Below are 22,447 nucleotides of genomic sequence, written 5' to 3'. Positions count from 1 at the left end.
GACAAACAACATACATACTTCACTTTTCATCTGTTTATTCAAACAAGATGTGTCTAGAAGTTTAAAATACACTGGACACCATTATCCTTTGTAATGCAGAGAACCATTTAAAATGAGTTCAACTTCAGCATATTTTGTAACACTGGTCTATTAAGAGTGAATCCCTACCTGTATTCCTAGACTGCAAACAATGGGAACTGAATTCTCAGAGGGAACACATTAGGGATCATACATAATAGACAAGATCCTTTAATTGTCTCACTTCAATGCATACTTAAGCAAAACTGAATTCCTTATTAAGCAAACATTTTTGCATAAGCTGCCTTCTCTTTATCTTTCTGTGCCTTTATCTTTTGCTTGACTTTCAGCAATTCTGCCTGGATAGCTGCAAAATAAATATGTAATATGAGTTATTTCTCAAAACATCCAAAAACTTAGGCTGGCCAGCAAACTCATGCTTTAGTGTGATAAAAAATGATATAACTCTTCAAAGGGTAACTGAGCCCTATTAACAGTGTATTTTACTTGGAGAAAGCGACCACACAAACATAAAAACCACAGAGCACAATTTTAGGAGACTGTCCACCGAGAGAACTAACTGAATTACACACAGATACGCCTTCTCCCTTCCATGAGAGGGGGGACCCCACTGAAGTGCCTCCCCAAAGACCTATGTCCACATCTAGACCTAGAATCACCATGTGTACTTGGTTTATTTGAAAAACAGGCTTATTTTTGTCACAGCTTTCCAAAACTTTCCTAAAACATATTCAGTAGCTAGAATACTTAGGTCATGGCCACGTTCAGCTTAAGAAATGGTCCCAAACACTAAATTCGCCCTAAATACTGTGTCTTCTAACGCTGCTCTTCCATCTAGAATTACAGGACAGCAGAGCACACAGTCTTCAGACACGTGGACAGTGGCTGCTGAAGGCAGGACCCTGACTTGTGCTTTCTCCAGCACGCCTGGAGTCTGGCCTGGAACAGGCGCTCTGCAGTATCTGCTGGACAAGGCAACCTCTAAGTGGCAAAGCGTATGCTAGTTCATGAGGATCAATTCTTAAGGGACAAAATGAACTTGCACTACAGAAACTGCCAACTTACCTTTATCCTCTGGTGCTATCTCCTGAGCTTTCTTAAGATCAGCCTTTAATTGGGAAAAAAAATTAAAGAAATATTAGGTTATGAGTTATGAAAGTGGCTTTCTTTTTTAATTAAAATTTAAAACAGAGAGGAGCTTCAAGATGGCGGAGGAGTAAGACGTGGACATCACCTTCCTCCCCACAGATACATCAAAACTACATCTACACATGGAACAACTACAGAACACCTACTGAACGCTGGCAGAACACCTCAGACCTCCCAAAAGGCAAGAACCTCCCCCACGTACCTGGCTAGGGCAAAAGAAAATGAAAAAACAAAGAGAAAAGAATAGGGACAGGACCCGCACCTCTGGCAGGGAGCCATGAAGGAGGAAAGGTTTCCACACACTAGAAGCCCCTTCACGAGCTGAGACTGCGGGTGGCAGACAGGGGAAGCTTTGGAGCCACGGAGGAGAACGCAGCCACAGGGGTGGGTGCGGAGGGCAAAGCAGAGAGATTCCCGCACGGAGGATCGGTGCCGACCAGCACTCACCAGCCCGAGAGGCTTGTCTGCTCACCCGCCGGGGCGGGCGGGGCTGGGAGCTGAGGCTCGGGCTTCGGTCGGAGCGCAGGGAGAGGACTGGGGTTGGCGGCGTGAACACAGCCTGAAGTGGGCTAGTGCGCCACGGCTAGCCGGGAGGGAGTCCGGGAAACGTCTGGAGCTGCTGAAGAGGCAGGTGGTGCGCGAGGAGAGGGGATTCAGAGCACCACCTAAATGAGCTCCAGACACGGGCACGAGCCTCAGCTAAAAGCACGGACCCCAGAGACAGGCATGAGACGCTAAGGCTGCTGCTGCCGCCACCAAGGGGCCTGTGTGCGAGCACAGGTCACTGTCCACACCCCCTTCCGGGGAGCCTGTGCAGCCCACCACTGACAGGGTCCCGGGATCCAGGGACAACTCCCCCGGGAGAACGCGCAGCACGCCTCAGGCTGGTGCAATGTTATGCTGGCCTCTGCCGCTGCAGGCTCGCCCCGCATCCGTACCCCTCCCTCCCCCCGGCCTGAGTGAGCCAGAGCCCCCGAATCAGCGGCTCCTTTAACCCCGTCCTGTCTGAGCGAAGAACAGACGCCCTCCGGCGACCTACATGCAGAGGCGGGGCCAAATCCAAAGCTGAGCCCTGGGAGCTGTGCGAACAAAGAAGAGAAAGGGAAATCTCTCCCAGCAGCCTCAGGAGCAGCGGATTATAGCTCCACAATAAACTTGATGTACCCTGCATCTGTGGAATACATGAATAGACAACCAATCATCCCAAATTGAGGAGGTGGACTTCGAGAGCAAGATTTATTATTTTTTCCCCTTTTCCTCTTTTTGTGAGTGTGTATGTGTATGCTTCTGTGTGAGATTTTGTCTGTATAGCTTTGCTTTCACCATTTGTCCTAGGGTTCTGTCTGTCCGTTTTTTTTTTTATTATTATTATTACTTACAAAATTTTTTTCTTAATATTTTTTATTTTAATAACTTTATTTTACTTTATTTTATTTTACCTTCTTTTTCTTTCTTTCTTTTTTTCTACATTTTATTCTGAGCTGCGGGGAGGACAGGCTCTTGGTGCTCCAGCCAGGCGTCAGGCCTGAGCCTCTGAGGTGGGAGAGCCAAGTTCAGGACACTGGTCCACCAGAGACCTCCCAGCTCCACATAATATCAAACAGCGAAACTCTCCCAGAATTCTCCATCTCAACACCAAGACCCAGCTCCACCCAACGGCCAGCAATCTCCAGTGCTGGACACCCTATGCCAAACAACTAGCAAGACAGGAACACAAACCCACCCATTAGCAGACAGGCTGCCTAAAATCATCATAACGCCTCAGACACCCCAAAACCCACCACCAGACGTGGACCTGCCCACCAGAAAGACAAGATCCAGCCTCATCCACCAGAACACTGGCACTAGTCCCCTCCACCAGGAAGCCTACACAACCCACTGAACCAACCTTAGCCACTGGGGGCAGACATCAAAAACAACGGGAACTATGAACCTGCAGCCTGCAAAAAGGAGACCACAGTAAGTTAAGCAAAAGGAGAAGACAGAGAAACAGCAGATGAAGGAGCAAGGCAAAAACCCACCAGACCTAACAAATGAAGAGGAAATAGGCAGTCTACCTGAAAAGGAATTCAGAGTAATGATAGTAAAGATGATCCAAAATCTTGGAAATAGAATGGAGAAAATACAAGAAACGTTTAACAAGGACCTAGAAGAACTACAGAGCAAACAGAGATGAACACCACAATAAATGAAATTAATTCTCTAGAAGGTATCAATAGCAGAATAACTGAGGCAGAAGAACGGATAAGTGACCTCGAAGATAAAATAGTGGAAATAACTACCTCAGAGCAGAATAAAGAAAAAAGAATGAAAAGAATTGAGGACAGTCTCAGAGACCTCTGGGACAACATTAAACACAGCAACATTCAAATTATAGGGGTCCGAGAAGAAGAAGAGAAAAAGAAAATGACTGAGAAAATATTTGAAGAGATTATAGTTGAAAACTTCCCTAATATGGGAAAGGAAATAGTTAAGTCCAGGAAGCACAGAGAGTCCCATACAGGATAAATCCAGGGAGAAACACGCCAAGACACATATTAATCAAACTATCAAAAATTAAATACAAAGAACAAATATTAAAAGCAGCAAGGGAAAAACAACAAATAACACATAAGGGAATTCCCATAAGGTTAACAGCTGATCTTTCAGCAGAAACTCTACTAGCCAGAACGGAGTGGCAGGACATATTTAAAGTGATGAAGGAGAAAAACCTACAACCAAGATTACTCTACCCAGCAAGGATCTCATTCAGATTTGATGGAGAAATTAAAACCTTTACAGACAAGCAAAAGCTAAGAGAATTCAGCACCACCAAACCAGCTTTACAACAAACGCTAAAGGTACTTCTCTAGGCAGGAAACACAGGAGAAGGAAAAGACCTACAATAATAAACCCAAAACAATTAAGAAAATGGGAATAGGAACATACATATCGATAATTACCTTAAATGTAAATGGATTAAATGCTCCAACCAAAAGACACAGACTGGCTGAATGGATAGAAAAACGAGACCCATATATATGCTGTCTACAAGAGACCCACTTCAGACCTCGGGACACATACAGACTGAAAGTGAGGGGATGGAAAAAGATATTCCATGCAAATGGAAACCAAAAGAAAGCTGGAGTAGCAATTCTCATATCAGACAAAATAGACTTTAAAACAAAGACTATTACAAGAGACAAAGAAGGACACTACATACTGATCAAGGGATCGATCCAAGAAGAAGATATAACAATTATAAATATTTATGCACCCAACATAGGAGCACCTCAATACATAAGGCAAAGGCTAACAGCCATAAAAGGGGAAATCAACAGTAACACAATCATAGTAGGAGACTTTAACACCCCACTTTCACCAATGGACAGATCATCAAAAATGAAAATAAATAAGGAAACACAAGCTTTAAATGATACATTAAACAAGATGGACTTAATTGATATTTATAGGACATTCCACCCAAAAACAACAGAATATACGTTCGTCTCAAGTGCTCATGGAACATTCTCCAGGATAGATCACATCTTGGGTCACAAATCAAGCCTTGGTAAATTTAATAAAATTGAAATCGTATCAAGTATCTTTTCCAACCACAACGCTGAAACTAGGTATCAATTACAGGAAAAAGAGATAACAAACACATGGAGTCTAAATAATATGCTACTAAATAACCAAGAGATCACTGAAGAAATCAAAGTGGAAATCAAAAAATACCTAGAAACAAATGACAATGAAAACATGATGACCCAAAACCTATAGGAGGCAGCAAAAGCAGTTCTAAGAGGGAAGTTTATAGCAGTACAATCCTACCTCAAGAAACATCTCAAATAAACAACCTAACCTTACACCTAAAGCAATTAGAGAAAGAAGAACAAAACTCCCCAAAGTTAGCATTAGGAAAGAAATCATAAAGATCCGATCAGAAATAAAGGAAAAGAAGTGAAGGAAACAATAGCAAAGAGCAATAAAACTAAGAACTGATTCTTTGAGAAAATAAGCAAAATTGATAAACCATTAGCCAGACTTATCAAAAAAAAAAAGAAGACTCAAATCAATAGAATTACAAATGAAAAATGAGAAGTAACAAATGACACTGCCGAAATACAGAGGATCATGAGAGATTACTACAAGCAACTATATGCCAATAAAGTGGACAACCTGGAAGAAATGGACAAATTCTTAGAAATGCACAACCTTCCGAGACCAAACCAGGAAGAAATAGAAAATATCTACAGACCAATCACAAGCACTGAAATTGAAACTGTGATTAAAAATCTTCCAATAAGGGCTTCCCTGGTGGTGCAGTCGTTGAGAGTTCACCTGCCGATGCAAGGGACACGGGTTCGTGCCCCGGTCCAGGAAGATCCCACGTGCCTCGGAGCGGCTGGGCCCATGAGCTATGGCCCCTGAGCTTGCGTGACTGGAGCCTGTGCTCCACAACAGGAGAGGCCGCAACATTGAGAGGCCCGCGTACCACACACACACACACAAAAACTTCCAACAAACAAAAGGCCCAGGACCAGACGGCTTCACAGGCGAATTTTATGCATCATTTAGAGAAGAGCTAACACCTATCCTTCTCAAAACCTTCCAAACTATAGCAGAGGGAGGAACACTCCCAAACTCATTCTACGAGGCCACCATCACCCTGATACCAAAACCAGACAAAGATGTCACAAAGAAAGAAAACTACAGGCCAATATCACTGATAAACACAGATGCAAAAATCCTCAACAAAATAGTAGCAAACACAATCCAACAGCACATTAAAAGGATCATTCACTATGATCAAGTGGGGTTTATCCCAGGGATGCAAGGATTCTTCAATATATGCAAATCAATCAATGTGATACACCATATTAACAAATTGAAGGAGAAAAACCATATGGTCATCTCAATAGATGCAGAGAAAGCTTTTGACAAAATTCAACACCCATTTGTGATAAAAACCCTTGAGAAAGTAGGCCTAGAGGGAACTTTCCTCAACATAATAAAAGCCATATATGGCAAACCCACAGCCAACATCGTCCTCAATGGTGAAAAACTGAAAGTATTTCCACTAAGATCAGGAACAAGACAAGGTTGCCCACTCTCACCACTCTTATTCAACATAGTTTTGGAAGTTTTAGCCATGGCAATCAGAGAAGAAAAAGAAATAATAGGAATCCAAATTGGAAAAGAAGTAAAGCTGTCACTGTTTGCAGATGACATGATACTATACATAGAGAATCCTAAAAATGCCACCAGAAAACTACTAGAACTAATCAATGAATTTAGTAAAGTAGCAGGATACAAAATTAATGCACAGAAGTCTCTTGCATTCCTATACACTAACGATGAAAAATCTGTAAGAGAAATTAAGGAAACACTCTCATTTACCATTGCAACAAAAAGAATAACATATCTAGGAACAAACCTACCTAAGGAGACAAAAGACCTGTATGCAGGAAATTATAAGATACTGATGAAAGAAATTAAAGATGATACCAACAGATGGAGAGATATACGATGTTCTTGGACTGGAAGAATCAACATTGTGAAAATGACTACTACCCAAAGCAATCTACAGATTCAATGCAATCCCTATCAAACTACCACTGGCATTGTTCACAGAACTAGAACAAGAAATTTCACAATTTGTATGGAAACACAAAAGACCCCGAATAGCCAAAGCAATCTTGAGAAAGAAAAATGGAGCTGGAGGAATCAGGCTCCCTGACTTCAGACTATACTACAAAGCTACAGTAATCAAGTCAGTATGGTACTGACACAGGAACAGAAATATAGATCGATGGAACAGGATAGAAAGCCCAGAGATAAACCCACGCACCTATGGTCACCTTATCTTTGATAAAGGAGGCAAGAATATACAGTGGAGAAAAGACAGCCTTTTCAATAAGTGGTATTGGGAAACCTGGACAGCTACATGTAAAAGAATGAAATTAGAACACTCCCTAACACCATACACAAAAATAAATTCAAAATGGATTAACGACCTAAATGTAAGGCCAGACACCATCAAACTCTTAGAGGAAAACATTGGCAGAACACTCTATGACATAAATCACAGCAAGATTCTTTTTGACCCACCTCCTAGAGAAATGGAAATAAAAGCAAAAATAAACAAATGGGACCTAAGGAAACGTAAAAGGTTTTGCACAGCAAAGGAAACCATAAACAAGACGAAAAGACAACCCTCAGAATGGGAGAAAATATTTGCAAATGAAGCAACTGACAAAGGATTAATCTCCAAATTTTACAAGCAGCTCATGCAGCTCAATATTAGAAAAACAAACAACGCACTCCGAAAATGGGCAGAAGACATTTCTCCAAAGAAGGTATACAGATTGCCAACAGACACATGAAAGAATGCTCAACATCATTAATCATTAGAGAAATGCAAATCACAACTACAATGAGGTATCACCTCACACCAGTCAGAATGGCCGTCATCAAAAAATCTACAAACAGTAAATGCTGGAGAGGATGTGGAGAAAAGGGAACCCTCTTGCACTGTTGGTGGGAATATAAACTGATACAGCCACTATGGAGAACAGTAGGGAGGTTCCTTAAAGAACTAAAAATAGAACTACCATATGACCCAACAATCCCACTACTGGGCATATACCCTGAGAAAACCATAATTCAAAAAGAGTCATGTACCACAATGTTCATTGCAGCACTATTTCCAATAGCCAGGACATGGAAGCAACCTAAGTGTCCATCAACAGAGGAATGGATAAAGAAGAAGTGGCGCATATATACAATGGAATGTTAGCCATAAAATGGAACAAAACTGAGTTGTCTGTAGTGAGGTGGATGGACCTAGAGACTGTCATACAGAGTGAAGTAAGTCAGAAAGAGAAAAACAAATACCGTATGCTAACACATATATACGGAATCTTAAAAAAAAAAAAAATGGTCATGAAGAACCTAGGGGCAGGATGGGAATAAAGATGCAGACCTACTAGAGAATGGACTTGAGGATGCGGGGAGGGGGAACGGTAAGCTGGGACAAAGTGAGAGAGTGGCAATGACATATATACACTACCAAACGTAAAATAGATAGCTAGTGGGAAGCAGCCGCATAGCACAGGGACATCAGCTCGGTGCTTTGTGACCACCTAGAGGGCTGGAATGGGGAGGGTGGGAGGGAGACACAAGAGGGAAGAGATACGGGGATATATGTATATGTGTAACTGATTCACTTTGTTGTAAAGCAGAAACTAACACACGATTGTAAAGCAATTATACTCCAATAAAGATGTTAAAAAATAAAATTTAAAACAAAACTTTACCAATGCTTGGTCGTATTCTTTTAGTCCCTGCCATCCTTGGGCTCTACGGTACAGTGCTTTGGTATTTGCCGGATCTATTTCAAGGGCCTACAGAAAGTTATACAGTTAATATTTTTATCTAAGTACTGAGTACTAAGTATACATGCTGGATTTCCATTTACTGCCTGTTAGCTCCAAACCAGCCGTTCACTGTTCTGTGATAAGGGCGCTGGGCCCTGAGAGCCTCCGGTTACACGCTGCTTTGTCAGCAGAGGGCGCCCAGTGCCCACGGGCGAGGGACCCACTTCCCTTGCAGGTCCCTGCGAGCCTCCCGCGAGCTCCCCCAAGCTCCAGGGCACCCAGTGTGGCCCAGCCCCCCTCCCTGTCGCGCCTGGGTCTCGGCCCAGGGCCTCCATGCACCCCAGAGGGAGCAGCTGCTCCTGCATCACACACGTCTCTGCACATATACATACACATATACCCTGCAATACCCAGATCCTTCAGCGTTCCCTCTCCTAGCCAACCCCTCGCTACTCCAATCTGCCCCTTATGTGTATCTGACAGTAACCTTTCTCTGTTGGAATTACTGTGTGGTGTCTATCTCCTGATTGGGCCCTAGCTGATAGGAGAAAAACATTCTGGATAGAAATTTGGATACAGTCATTTGGTTGACATCTAGGGGTTTTTCAGGAGCATGAGTAACTTTTAATAGGTTTATCCTCTGAAACATTTTAATTCTTTAGTAACATCTTTTAGAGATCAATATTTCGATTTTACTGAAAAGGGTGTATATTATCTGCCTCACAAAGGTCAAAAAGCGATCCAGAGTGAAGAGCGATCTCGTCCTCTGTCGCATGTTCCCTCCTAATAAACACATTCTTATTCCTTATTCCACCTACCCCACTAAATTAGGACCTCATTTTATTTCCACTTGCTCGGGCATAGCTGATCTTTGTGACCTAGATTAATGTGCAATATACATAAAAGTTACTAGAGGCGGTCTTTCTAAAATATATGTTTTAGTTTGGAAAACTGTTCAAACAAACTGTGCAAGAGGGAGGCAGTCATAACTGCTCTGTTTAAGGAAGGCAGGCTGCCACCTTGCCAGCTTTGTCGTTAGCACTCCCGGACGTCCCCGTGAAGGCAGGGCACCTTCCTATGTGTCCCAACAGCATGCACTGTCCCTGTACAAGTCCTGACGACCCTACGTTGAAACTGACTCCTTCTCCCACCAAAAAAGCTCCTCAAGGGGGGGGGGTCTTTCAATTAAAACACCGAAGTGTCTGTTAGCTGCTTAACCTGCTCCCAGCACTGCACTAAACGCTTTCCGTGCATTACACATGGTCTTAGCAATCCCAGGAGGAAAGCAGTACTTCCATTTGGCGTACGAAGAAACTCAGACTCTGCAGGTAGGAACTTGCTCAAGATGGCAAAGCGACGACGCTCTGCTAACAACCTCGCCGGCCACAGTCGCAGTCATTCCTGGCTCTGTCTTCCAATGCCTGGCACATAACAGGCACTCAACTGTTAAGTGAATAAATGAGCTGAGGAGGAAAGTGTCTTCAGAGAAATCAAGTGATGTAGTGTTATAAGCTAAATGAATGGTCTGAGAGGAAGAACTGAGGTCCAAAATACTCAGAGATAAAGTGACTTGGATTGTTTCACTGGGTCTCACTAGGTCCTCCGCAATAAGATAACAGTAGTGTCACATAAAACTGCTTTTGTTCAAAGTAGTAAGTCATCATCCAACTCTTTCAAAAAGGTAACATCAACAGACTTACCTCCAAACAGCTGTCGACTGCTCCCTGCCAATCGGACAGCTTCAGTTTGCAGGCTCCAATATTCAGCAGGCAGCTCAAAGTGACAGGCTGCAGCTTTGCTCTGCCTGCGTTCTCAGTAGCAGCCTTCGAGCCTTCCACATACCTGGAGAACACATCGGTACAAGCAGCCTCCATTAAGACTTAACTCTGCTCTCCTCCACTCGGTCAAAACGTGCTGCGCCAGTTCTGATACAAAGGTTTATCACATGCTGATATTAATGTTCTTAATGACCACAATCTTTTTATTAAATGCTTTCCTTTAGAAGATTTTTACTTGTTCCAACTTCCTTCCCAAAATGTTCAAAGAAGACAACTTAAGAACAATCCCCAAACCTAGAGATTATACAGTAAGGAACACTTCTATTTGTAAAGCTCAGGTTTCCATCACCCACTTTCCAGTGTAATTAGGTTTGGAACCAAGGCTGTCATTGTGGGACAGGGACTGGAATGGGGACAGGTGAAGAGCCCTGTGGTGGTGATTCTGACTTGTCTTTTACTGTAGTTCCTAGCTGTTTACTGAAAAGGGCCTGGCCCCCAGAATTTGATTTCTAGAGTCTGTCCCCCACTGAAAAGAATCAGGGCTCCTTGGAGAAACTCAGATCTGGACACAAGGTTAAGTATAAGATGGGTCTGGACCATCTTGTGACAGAAAGCAAGAGCTCACAGACTAACAGAACAGTCAAAGGGATACAGGAAAGGGGCTCCCATCAGACAATCAGGAAGCCTTCAAGCATCAGAAAGAACGACGGTAATAGTATAATTCGTTGAATTGATCAAATACTACAGTAATACTTTAAAAGAAGGAGGGGTAGAGGGTCTTTCAAACAGAAGAATGCCATATCGTAACTGCAGAATGACTGAGAAAATCGCAGTTCTGCAAGCGTCAGTGTAGTAACTGATTCAGGCAAAGGGCTTCAATGATGCTGAAACCACTGGATGAAAGGCTAGGAATGAGATGTTCACAAAATCTCACAGTTATCATCTCACAGAGGACTTATTATTTACAAAGGGGAAAGGTACTTTCATAACAGAGATGTGGCTAACGCCACTTTAACCAAGTGCCAAAACTCAAAACGGGCGAAACTGCCACGTGCCTTCAGGACACGGTATCATAGGAAACATACACGTCACCTATTCAAGTCCTTGTTAAAATATGTAACCTCAAACTAACCTTGAGGAAGCAATAAACACACAGATGCTTTTCCGTAAGACAACGGGCTTCGACGCCACAAAATGCAAATGAATAAAAAATGTGGAGGTTAAAGATTAGAGGAGCCTTAGAGACATAAAACCAAAGGATATAATGGATACTGGCATAAAAACAAAACAAAATTGAAACAACTGGGGACCTCTGAATATGGATGACATAATGATATTTGCGAGATGTTTTCATAGTCTTAAGGCTAAGTAGAAGTGTGTCCTGGCTTCTCAGGAAATGCTTGCTAAAATATTGAGGGGTAAAGTGTCATGGTATCTGCAACTTCCTTTCAAAATGATTCTGCAAAAACAAGTGTGGCAGGGCTTCCCTGGTGGCGCAGTGGTTGGGAGTCTGCCTGCCGATGCAGGGGACACGGGTTCGTGCCCCGGTCCGGGAAGATCCCACATGCCGCAGAGCGGCTGGGCCCGTGAGCCATGGCAGCTGAGCCTGCGCGTCCGGAGCCTATGCTCCGCAACGGGAGAGGCCACAACAGTGAGAGGCCCGCGTACCGCAAAAAAAAACAAACAAGTGTGGCAAAACTTAAAAACTGGTGAACACAGGTAAAGGTACATGGCTATCCATGTACTATTCTTAACTTTTCTGTGTTTTGAAATTTTTCAAAATAAGAATCTGGAAGCAACCAAAGAAATGCACCTATTTCAATATACCTGGTTACTCTGCAAGTAATATGCCAAAAATAGAAAAAACAACTCTTGAATTTCAGTTTATAATTCAATTTCAAGTTCTTACAGCAATTTATTAAAAATATTTTATTACCTTAAAACTTTTGTGTATTTTTTAATGGCCATCTCCCAGTTCTGGGATTTGAAAAAAGTATTTCCAATGTTTTTTAAGTCTTCTGTTATTAATAAAATTTTATCTACCTGTACAAAAGAAAGAACACGAATATGTTGGGTTTTAGTATATAACGTGGTTTAGTGCTAAGTTCTATCATTGAGACAGACTGATATAAAAAGATCAAAATTTTAGAGCTAAATATTTTTAGCAGTTTAAGTACTTAAACTTTAACCCACGTGAAAGTACTCACATCTTTTACATCTATGTCTGCATCCTCGGGGAAGTCTGGATGACTGTCACCAGATCCATCCTTGGGGAATATTCCCCAATCATCCCCTCCCTTCAGTTCTCCGCAGTCTGCAGTAACGCACAACTGTAAAAACAACCCTCAATTGTAGAAGCGTCTACCATATTAATGACGACTTTAACAAGAGTCTGGGCTTAAAAGCTCTCCAGCCGCAAGGCATGAGCAACAGCGTCCAAGCTGCTTCTGATGCGACAGGCTGGCGTCGGGAGGCGCACCTCTGCACACACCCCGAGGAGCACAGCAGGGTCACTTCGCAGCACACGTGCCTGCTGCTGCTGTCCAGGAGCTCCGTGCACACAGACTACGTGGGAAGTTTCATCGTTCCCCGTGGGATTCTCCTTACGTGGGCACGTGCCTTTGACTCACTGACTGCTGTTTCCTTCGCACACTGAGTGGCAGCCCCCCTCCTGCAGGTCTGAGTCTCCAATTCCACTCACAACCCTGCCCGTGAGGGTGGATTCACACACATTTAGAGCACAAGCCTCTTGGGAGTGACATAATCCAGTCTAAACCCTTAAATGATTTATGTAGGCTAAGGAAACGGGCCAAGGAAAGTTAAATAACAAGAGCAAGCCTAAACCACAAGTTAAATGGCAGAAAGGAGACCAAGGTTTCCCGGTTTCCTGCTCTCTATGTACTCGTATACACACTGACTCAAAGTTTTGCAGGTCTAGGAGAGTTAAGTTACCAAAATCAGCAAGACTGATGCTGAAATCATAACAACCTCCTTTTAAACTGCCCTCATCTCTCCCAGTGTACAAAAGAGCTTTGAAGAAAAAGTGGCAGGGCCAGGCTTCTTTAACAAGAGCCGTCCTAACGTCTTTCAGCTAACCATCATCTGAGCCTTTTACTTACATTTGCTAAGACGGCAGCTAGGATAACGAGGGTCTTACCCTGTCACTTGGTACTCACTTTGGCAGGTTTTTCACCTTTCACCTCCACATTCTCCAGAATCCTTGCCACACCCATTCCTTTAATCACTTGGCCAAACACCACGTGTTTGCCATCCAAGTGAGGAGTCGGAACCATCGTGATGAAGAACTGAGAGCCGTTTGTGTTGCGGCCTGCATTTGCCATGCTCAGTAATCCCTCCTTATCATGCTGCAGGAATACGCCATTAAAGAAAACCAAGGTTAGAGTTATTGTCTGAATTACTCTCTACCAACCATTCACAAAACTAGGGTGGACTGCAATACTATTTAGATCACACCGTGTAGTGTAATCTTACTTTGTACCAACTGTAACCTTTAATTCACAAAACGTGGGATACTTAATCCCTTTTTAAACTTTAAGAAAAGCTTATGAAACCGAATGAAGTAACAGAAATAATCGTGGGGGGCAGGGGTGGCACTTCTAAACCGGCCGTATTGAGAAAGTGCTTACGCTTCGTCTTTAAGATGGAGACCTAGTGATTCGGCTTTGCCCTTTCTTATGACGGGGGCGTTTTTTTCTGAAAAGCACTCAACAGCGCTCCCGCTCTCAGGCCTACATTATGATTCTTCCTTTATGATTCTTTCTTTACACTGAGAACAGCGAGGGACATTCAGTTTAGACTGGAAGTTCCGTTAGGTCCTTTCCTACTCTCCAAGGAAGCCAAATATCACGGCTTTCATCCGGTGAAGCACTTCTTGAGAGAATGCCCAAAAGGAACCGCCGCGTACCTCCCGAAACCCAACACCTACCTTGGCCCAGCCTGTTCAAAGGCTCCGTGGCCCCACTGTCTTCCTCTTTCCACCTGACCCTAAGGCTTCCTAAACGCACTCCTTGTTGGGCCGCACGTGTAACACTCATGCTGGTCCTCCCGCCTAAGGTGCCTTTACCCCTCAACCTAAATCTAGCCCTGCCTTCAAGGCCACCAAGCGTGTAGAAGAACCAGATGCCCTTGCAAAAGGCCCCCTTGCTTCTTCTCAACATGTCCGTCACATGATCTTAGTGTTCATCCTTCTGGTAGCTTCCCTTTCTCCCTTCCAAAAGTTTGGTGCTCTTCCCACGATATTAAATATTATTAACCTTATTTCCTCACGCCTTTGTCCTTCCTCACTCACATCCCTCCCTCAAACTGGCATCTGTATTCTAGTTCCTTCTAACCAAATCTCAGCCACCTTGCGAGGTCCAGTTTGCCCAGCTTAAGTACCCATTCCCCCTCAGTGTCTTCCCTAATATATATCATACTTTCTTCCTACAGCATACACAGAAAGTCACAATCAACTTAGCATTTACTAGCGTATTATTGTATTATTGTCCAGTTGTCCTATGTGTTTTAATCTTGTCTTTCTGGCAAGATTTTTAATTCCTTATCATGAAGGCGTTTCATTTTTATAAACTCTTTGGCGCCAGTGACAGTACTAGCTGCAGGCAATAAACTGTTTAAAAGACTGATGACATTTTATTCTCAAATTATCCTAATTACCTTGCTCATATTTCTCATTTCCAAAAAAAGTCACTTTACTTTTGTACTTACATGTCCATTCTTATAACCTGAATGATGCAACATACCCCAACGGGGACATCTTGGGACCAGGAAGATAAGAAGGCACAGGCACCACTAATGTCCTTTAGGAGCCTGGACGTTAACCAGATCTGCTAGTGTGCAAATCCCCTGACATCCCAGACATTAGCGATGCTTTTGTTGCTCTTCAAATTTAAGCATAAAGCATACCATCCCTCTGATGAGCACATTTTTCCTGGAAACAGTTTTGCCATATGGTGGCCACCCTTAAAAACACACTGGCCTTACTGAAGTATATAAACCTGATCACAATGAAATAGCTGTTGCATTCTTGCCAATAAAATCACTATTGGATGAAATTTTTGCGTATTAAAGACGTATATTTATGGGGCTTCCCTGGTGGCGCAGTGGTTAGGAATCTGCCTGCCAATGCAGGGGACACAGGTTTGAGCCCTGGTCCGGGAAGACCCCACATGCCGCGGAGTGACTAAGCCCCTGCACCACAACTACTGCGCCTGCACTCTAGAGCCCGTGAGCCACAACTACTGAGCCCACGCACCACAACTACTGTGCCTAGAGCCTGTGCTCTGCAACAAGAGAAGCCGCTGCAATGAGAAGCCCGCGCACCGCAATGAAGAGCAGCCCCCGCTCACCGCAACTGGAGAAAGCCCGCGCGCAGCGATGAAGACCCAACACAGCCAAAAATAAATAAATAAAATAAATTTATTAACCAAAAAAAAGATGTATATTTACAAATATGATACCTTTCACAAATAAAGGAGATCTGAGCACATCTGAGGCATTTATCCTAATTCAACAAGTATCCCAGGCACGTAACTTTTATTATCAGAAACAAACACACATTTTTGTCTACTTTACCTTATAATGGAAATTTTCATCTTCAAATTTTTCACCATAAATACTTTCTCCACCTGTCCCATTCTGATTTGAGAAGTCTCCACCCTGAATCATAAATTTCTTAATAACTACAAAAAAGGAAAATCGCCATTAGAAGCTACAGATGACGGCAGCAATGCTGACTAACGGATATGTCGTAATGAGGACAACTTCTCTCCTGTCCTTCCCCGCCCCCGTCCACAACTGCAAACTCTTAAAAGGCTTTTCACAGTCTGAATCCCAGCTACTCCCACTCCCTGATGGCCCACTAACACTCAAAGAACAGTCCACGTGGCACCTCCCCGACAGAACTGTCAGACCCCAAAACTGGAACTCCTTATTCTTCTCCAACAGCATCTTGATTCTACCTCCCTTTTATCATATGTATCATAATGATCTGTCTCTCCCAGCAAACAATTAAGTACAGCAACTCCTTTTTTCCTCCTTGGTAACCATGTGCATGGCTGGGCACATAATGGTTACTCAAAAATGCTACTGAATAACCAATTATTCCCAAGAGGTTTGTTACACTGTAATGCAAGTACTTCAGCAAATATTATCACTTAGTAGCAAGGGTTCCCAAGAACACTGCCGCATGCTTAGAGATTTCCCAGGACTCACAGAACTCGGTATCTGTTTGTATTACACGGATGTAGTAAGTAAGAAGACACAGCTGGATGATAGGGAGAGAAGATACGGGCAGAGCCTGGAGGAATCCAGGTGTTCCCTTATGCTCCCTCGCTCCCATGAATGGTCACAGGGCACATTCCTCCTCCCCCCAGCAAAGAAATGCAGCAACATGTGCACAGTGTTTCTCCCCAGGAGAGCCCTGTAGAGACTCAGCACCCGAGGTCTCTGCTGGGGCTGATCCTGCAGGCACTGTCTGCCCAGCAGGAAGCAAACTTCCAGACTCCCAAAGGAGAGCACTGTCCAGCATAAATCAGATTGCACAAAGAGTCTAGGCAGAGTAAATCACCTCCAGGATTCAGAGAGAGGTTCAAGCGCCACGCTCCCTGACTCCAGGCAGTGGCCACCCTTGCAAGTAGACTCTTCTAAGGCCAGCAGCCTCAGGCCTGATACGTTAACTCTTTTCTGCACACCCTTTATTAGCACACAGGCACTCCTCCATTTATTGCGCTTTGCAGATACTGTGTTTTTTTTTTCTTTACAACTTGCAAGGCTTGTGGCAATCCTGCATAGAGCAAGTCTATCAGTGCCATTTTTTTTTCAAAAGCATTTGCTCATTTCATATCTCTGTGTCAAATTTGGTAATTCTTGCAATATTTCAAACTTTCATTATTATTTGTTATGGTGATCTGTGATGAGTAATCTTTGATGTTACTACTATAATTGTTTGGGCATTTTTAGCAATAAAGTATTTTTAGATTAAGGTACATACTATTTTTTCAGACATAATGTTATTACACACAATAGACTACAGTATAAACATAACTTTTATATGCACTGGGAAACCAAAAATTTGTGTGACTTGCTTTACTGCAATATTCGCTTTATTGCAGTGGACTGGAACTGAACCTGCAATATCTCCATGGTATGCTTATATTTTGGTAGTTTATTAAACGTGAAAGTAAATCAACAGTTTAAGTATTTTAAAATCACTGTTAGGGGCTTCCCTGGTGGCACAGTGGTTGAGAATCTGCCTGCTAATGCAGGGGACACGGGTTTGAGCCCTGGTCTGGGAGGATCCCACATGCCGTGGAGCAACTAGGCCCGTGGGCCACAACTACTGAGCCTGTGCGTCTGGAGCCTGTGCTCCGCAAAAAGAGAGGCCGCGATAGGGAGAGGCCCGCACACCGCGATGAAGAGTGGCCCTCACTTGCCACAACTAGAGAAAGCCCTCACACAGAAACGAAGACCCAAAAAAACAAAACTAAATAAAAGAAATTAATAAACTCCTACCCCCAACATCTTCTTTTAAAAAAAAATCACTGTTAATTTTTTCTTAATCAAGTTTTAGAAGAATTTAAATACTCATAATTATAGTTTAACTCATTTGTTTATTCATTGAACAAATATTTATTGCAGGCCTACTCAATAACTATGCTGGATGCTAAGGACAAAATGGTGACAAGATACAGTTTCTGAACTCATGGAGCCTACAGTCTATTGGGGGAGCCATCAAATAATCACTGAACGAAGGTATGACTACACAGTGTGAAAAGTCACCTTTTGATCACACATCACACCAGGTGTCCAAGACACAGAATCTTTAAGTTGGCTGCAGTCTTCCCAAGCAATCCTGCCCAAGAAGTAGGCATAACTTTCTGTCACCAGGTAGTCAAGCTACCCAAGCTCTGTCTGTTTACCATGGCCACACCCTGGTGAAGCTAGGATAGTCCATTTCTGTATAAATAAACCTTAGTACCCTCCCATAATTAATTCCACCTTCCACAGACCAACCTTTATGAAACTGAGCTATCATCTCAGATCTCAAAGCATCCTTTTGGAAACTAACAGTAATTTTTTTTTTTTTTGGTTCACACAGTTTGGAGGATTTTTTTTAATTGAGGTAAAATTTACATAGCATAAAATTAACCACTAACCATTTTAAAGTGTACAATTCAGTGACATTTAGTACATTCACAGTATTGGTAATTATCACCTCTGTCTAGTTTCAAGTTCTTTTCATCACCCCAAAATGAAACCTTGTACAAATTAAAAGCAGTCACTCCCCATCCCTCTACCCCTAGCCCCTGGCAACCACCAATCTGCTTTCTGTCTCTATGGATTTATCTATTCTGGATATTTCATATAAATGAAGTTAAACAACAAGTGACCTTTTGTTTTTGTGTCTTGCTTTTATCACTTAGCATAATATTTTCGAGGTTTGTCCCCATGGTACCATGTATCAGTACTTCATTACTTTTTATGGCTGAATAATAATCCAATATATGTAATTGTTAACTCTCACCCTCTACTTAGTGTTTTCTTCCCTAACTCCTAAAGAACAGGATTCAATCACCTATAAGGAAAACCAGATTCAGAAAACGCATTCGTACTTCTATGGAAAGGACATCCTTTGAAATGTAGAGGTTTCCCGGTGGTGGGTCCAATGCCTTTTTCTCCTGTACACAATGCACGAAAATTTTCTGCCGTTTTGGGTACAATATCTGCAAACAATTCCAAGACAATTCGACCAACTGAAAGAAAAAATGAAACTGTGTCAGTACGCAAAACAACCAGCTAAATAAGCAAATGGTAAAAGGAGAGTTGGTAATTTTATGGTGACTGAAATACCGAGTTCTCTTTTTGGTCAGTTTTCTAATATTCAAATTCAGTCTACCTCATGTTAAGTATCATGTATCTAGATGAATTTGAAACAATTATTTTACTACATCTTACAAAGGATCATCAACACAGCAGCCAGAAGAGTAGCACCATTTAAGGACACCATGAACTAGGAATGGTTTTCATTTGATTAATTTCTCTGACATGTGCTCATAACTTCCCATCACCAAGTAACCAACAGGAGAAAATGAAACATCCTGAGGGGTCACGTCGGCCATGCTGTAGGTACAGCTGTAGTCTTTGTGCTCTGTGGAACCTGCCCAGTGCTGCCTCTGAAGCAAAAGCTGAAAAGTTCACATTCTAGACAATTCCTAAGGCAGGTAAAAGATAAACCTGGCACTAAATTTCAAAACAAAATCAAAGTACTGATACATATAAGTCTGTGGGGGGGGGGGGGTGTATGCACGCGCGGTCAATGGAAGAGGATCACCTGCCCCACCAGTAAGCAAAGGATGTTGCAGCCATCGAGCCCTCTCATTACAGCCGCCTGCACAGTGAGCCCTGCGGGAGCTCAGCATAAAGACAAACGGGCTGCCCAGTGCCAAGCCCACCGAGCCCTCAGCCGCTGCAGCCAGCCCAAAGGTGCCCCCTGAGGAGACTCAGGGTCAGAAAGCACAGGACACTGGCCCCGGCAGCCGAGGTGCACGTCCAAGGAAGGGTTTCAGTGAGCCCGGACTCTTGCATCTCCCCATACACAGAAAAGCGCTATGTCCCTTAACTTGACATGCCTGGTTTCCTCTGTTAACGGTCATCTTTTGATGTTCCCACGACCTGGTTTTTGTTGCAAAAACTCCTATATATCCCGGCTCCTCCCTTAGCCCTTCAGAGCAGTCCTCAGAGCTATCTGCCAGGCTGCACCCCGGCCTTAACGTCCTCAGTTTTGCCCACCAAATAAAACAAAAATCCGGAACTTTTAGGCGACAGGAGCCCCCGAGACGCGTATCTGGGGTTTTCTGAATGTCCCCCAAACATAAAAGCAGGTGGCGGGGAAGGGCGGCCAAGTCGGGCGAGACAGACCCAAAGGCCGCCACCACCCCCTGACAGAAACCTCCAGAAACTTCCGCACGCCCCAGGGCACCGGTACAAGGTCGCGGGCCCGCCCCAGCCTCTGGGACCCCGACCCCGGGAGCCCCGCCTCCTCACCTCGCTCCCCTCCGACGTCCACGTCCAAGAAGACTCGGGGGTTACTGGGGTTGGACGGCTTAGCCTGGGGGGACGGGTACGACATTGTGGCCCGCAGACGTGTTCGCGAGCTCCTCGGAACACCCCGTGGCCGCCGCGCAACCCGAACCCCAAAACCGGCTGCGTCTGCGAAGAACCGCGGCGCTGGCGACCAGCTTCCGACAGGAGCCCGGAGACCGCGACCCGACTTTCCGGCGTCTCCGCTCGACTTCCGGCGTCTCCGCCCGACTTCCGGCGTCTCCGCCCGACTTCCGGCGTCTCCGCCCAACTTCCGGCGTCTCCGCCCGACTTCCGGCGTCTCCTCCCGAACTCCGACGGCGTCTGACTGCGCTCCCGGTCGTGCTCTCCTGGTCGTGCTTTCTCTGCCCCCGGCCTGCCCTGTTTTCTCGCTCACTGAAGCCGCAGCCCCAGGTATTTCTATCCCTGTCGCTCGAGCTTTATGGCTCTTCCTGCCGTCGTGGCGTGGGGGAGAGCGTGTCGGACAGCCACGCCCCTTCCAGCCTCCGGGTCCCGATCACTAGCGAGGGGCCGCTGCTGTGAAGCTCCGTTTGTCTGGGAAACGGGGCAGGAAATGCCGAAGTTCGGGGGTTTGGGGCAGCCTGGCGGCTGTGTTGTGCTTCGATTTTCGCCCGGCCGTGGGAGTGAGGCGGAGGCCGGGCGGAGGGTTCCCGGAGCCGCGGCCTTGCTGTCGCCCGGGTCCGCGTAGGGGCTTGTGTGCAGGCCTCTGGCCCCGCCGCGGGGCAGCACGCCCTCGCCTCTTCGTGCAGCCTAATTCTGGAGAAGGGTGGTGTGGTCCTTAGCACTTCGCAGCGTTCTCGTTGCTTATTAACTTCTAGCTTCATTTGTCACCTCTCGTTAGAATGGAACCCCGGGCAAGAATTGTCTTTTCTTTTCCTCTTTCTGTCCCCGACGCTTCTCCCGGTGTCTGGCCTTGAGAATGTTTATGAGAAAATGTTAGCAAGAGCGTTCGTCTCCCTGTGCCTTTATGGACAACTCCAGAAGGGCCGCTCCATCAGCTTCTCGCGCTGACCTTTTCAAATTCCAGCGCCTTAAAATTAGTGTAGGGGCCTCTCTGGGGGTCCAGTGGTCAAGAATCCGCCTTGCAGTGCAGGGGACGCGGGTGCCATCCGTGGTCGGGAGCTAAGCTCCCACGTGCCGCTGCGCAGCCAAAAAAAGAAAAACAGTTACTGTAAAATGTTAATTTCTTATGAGTTGATGTCCTTCGGTTTCATGGTGTTTATCCGTTCTGTTTCCCTGAAGATCCAGAAGGGCTCAGCACATAACCTCTGGGCCCCTTGATAAATAACAGTCGAAGTAAACTCTTCCCTAACCCAGTCTCATTTCCGGGCTGCAAGCTGGTAACTTTGACTTTGCCTCCAAATATCAAAGGATACATAATAATTAAAATTTTTATTCTGATTTACTAGCTTAAAAGCAGGTTTTAGCTTATTATTCCAAAAATTGTCACTTTTACACCGTAACCTCATAACCATTCTTACCAAGATGAATATCCTGATTAACTAGGCAGCATAACTAAGCACTGCTACTTGGCTGTCAGACTTTGGGGGGTTCAAATTCAATCTCTAATAGATACTATCCTGTGACTTTGGACAAATTACGTAGCCTCTCTGCCTCAGTTTCCTCATCTAAATCTGGGTAACAATATGTATATTTTAAGGCTTTTATGAGGATTAAGTGAATTATCTAGGTGTTTTAGTATCGGCCACACAGTAAGTACTCAATAAGTGTAAGCAATTACTAACCATAAATAGCCAATACTTTATTATAATAATTACTAATATCAGCATATTTTAAAATGAAGTTAAAACTGCAAAGGTGCTTTGAGGCTGCCTCTGCATTCTTAGAAAATAGAACGTGATTCTTCCTGTTATACAGGTTTCTGGGTGTAAGAGACTAATCCAAATGTTACTCTCACTGTGTCTAGAGTTTTCACAGTAAAGTAACAGCTTTATATAAACTGTCATATTCCTCGAACCAACCGGAATAACAGAATCATAC

General features: G+C 44.2%; 1 protein-coding gene across 2 annotated transcripts; it reads right to left on the bottom strand.

Annotated features, from left to right (window-relative positions):
- Window positions 1-23: 23 nt before the first annotated feature.
- PPID (peptidylprolyl isomerase D) lies at window positions 24-20,615 on the bottom strand. Of its 2 annotated transcripts, XM_082838723.1 has the most exons (10): window positions 20,390-20,615; window positions 18,958-19,098; window positions 15,920-16,026; window positions 13,504-13,692; window positions 12,535-12,657; window positions 12,264-12,370; window positions 10,250-10,391; window positions 8,490-8,576; window positions 1,105-1,147; window positions 28-385 (listed from the first exon to the last, which is right to left on the bottom strand). In XM_082838723.1, exons 1-10 carry the CDS (start codon window positions 20,472-20,474, stop codon window positions 297-299), a joined length of 1,113 nt encoding a protein of 370 aa, XP_082694849.1. In that variant the 5' UTR covers window positions 20,475-20,615; the 3' UTR covers window positions 28-296. The 2 variants fall into 2 exon arrangements, with proteins under 2 accessions (XP_082694850.1, XP_082694849.1); XM_082838724.1 differs by lacking the exon at window positions 20,390-20,615 and having other exon boundaries at window positions 24-385; window positions 15,920-16,003; window positions 18,934-18,999.
- Between the last annotated feature and the right edge of the window lie 1,832 nt (window positions 20,616-22,447).

This window comes from Leucopleurus acutus, assembly GCF_964270905.1.
Source record: "Leucopleurus acutus genome assembly, chromosome: 4".
Classification (NCBI taxonomy): domain Eukaryota; kingdom Metazoa; phylum Chordata; class Mammalia; order Artiodactyla; family Delphinidae; genus Leucopleurus; species Leucopleurus acutus.
Note: the sequence above shows the minus strand (reverse complement) of the source record. Positions and strands in the feature narration are given on the sequence as shown.

Excerpts from the sequence above, each read along its gene's own strand:
- PPID (XM_082838723.1), bottom strand. The coding sequence starts at position 20,474 with ATGTCGTACCCGTCCCCCCAGGCTAAGCCGTCCAACCCCAGTAACCCC. Across the intron at positions 19,099-20,389 it reads GGACGTCGGAGGGGAGCGAG|TTGGTCGAATTGTCTTGGAA; the intron begins GTGAGGAGGCGG and ends TTTTTCTTTCAG. Across the intron at positions 10,392-12,263 it reads AAATACACAAAAGTTTTAAG|GTATGTGGAAGGCTCGAAGG; the intron begins GTAATAAAATAT and ends TGTGTTCTCCAG.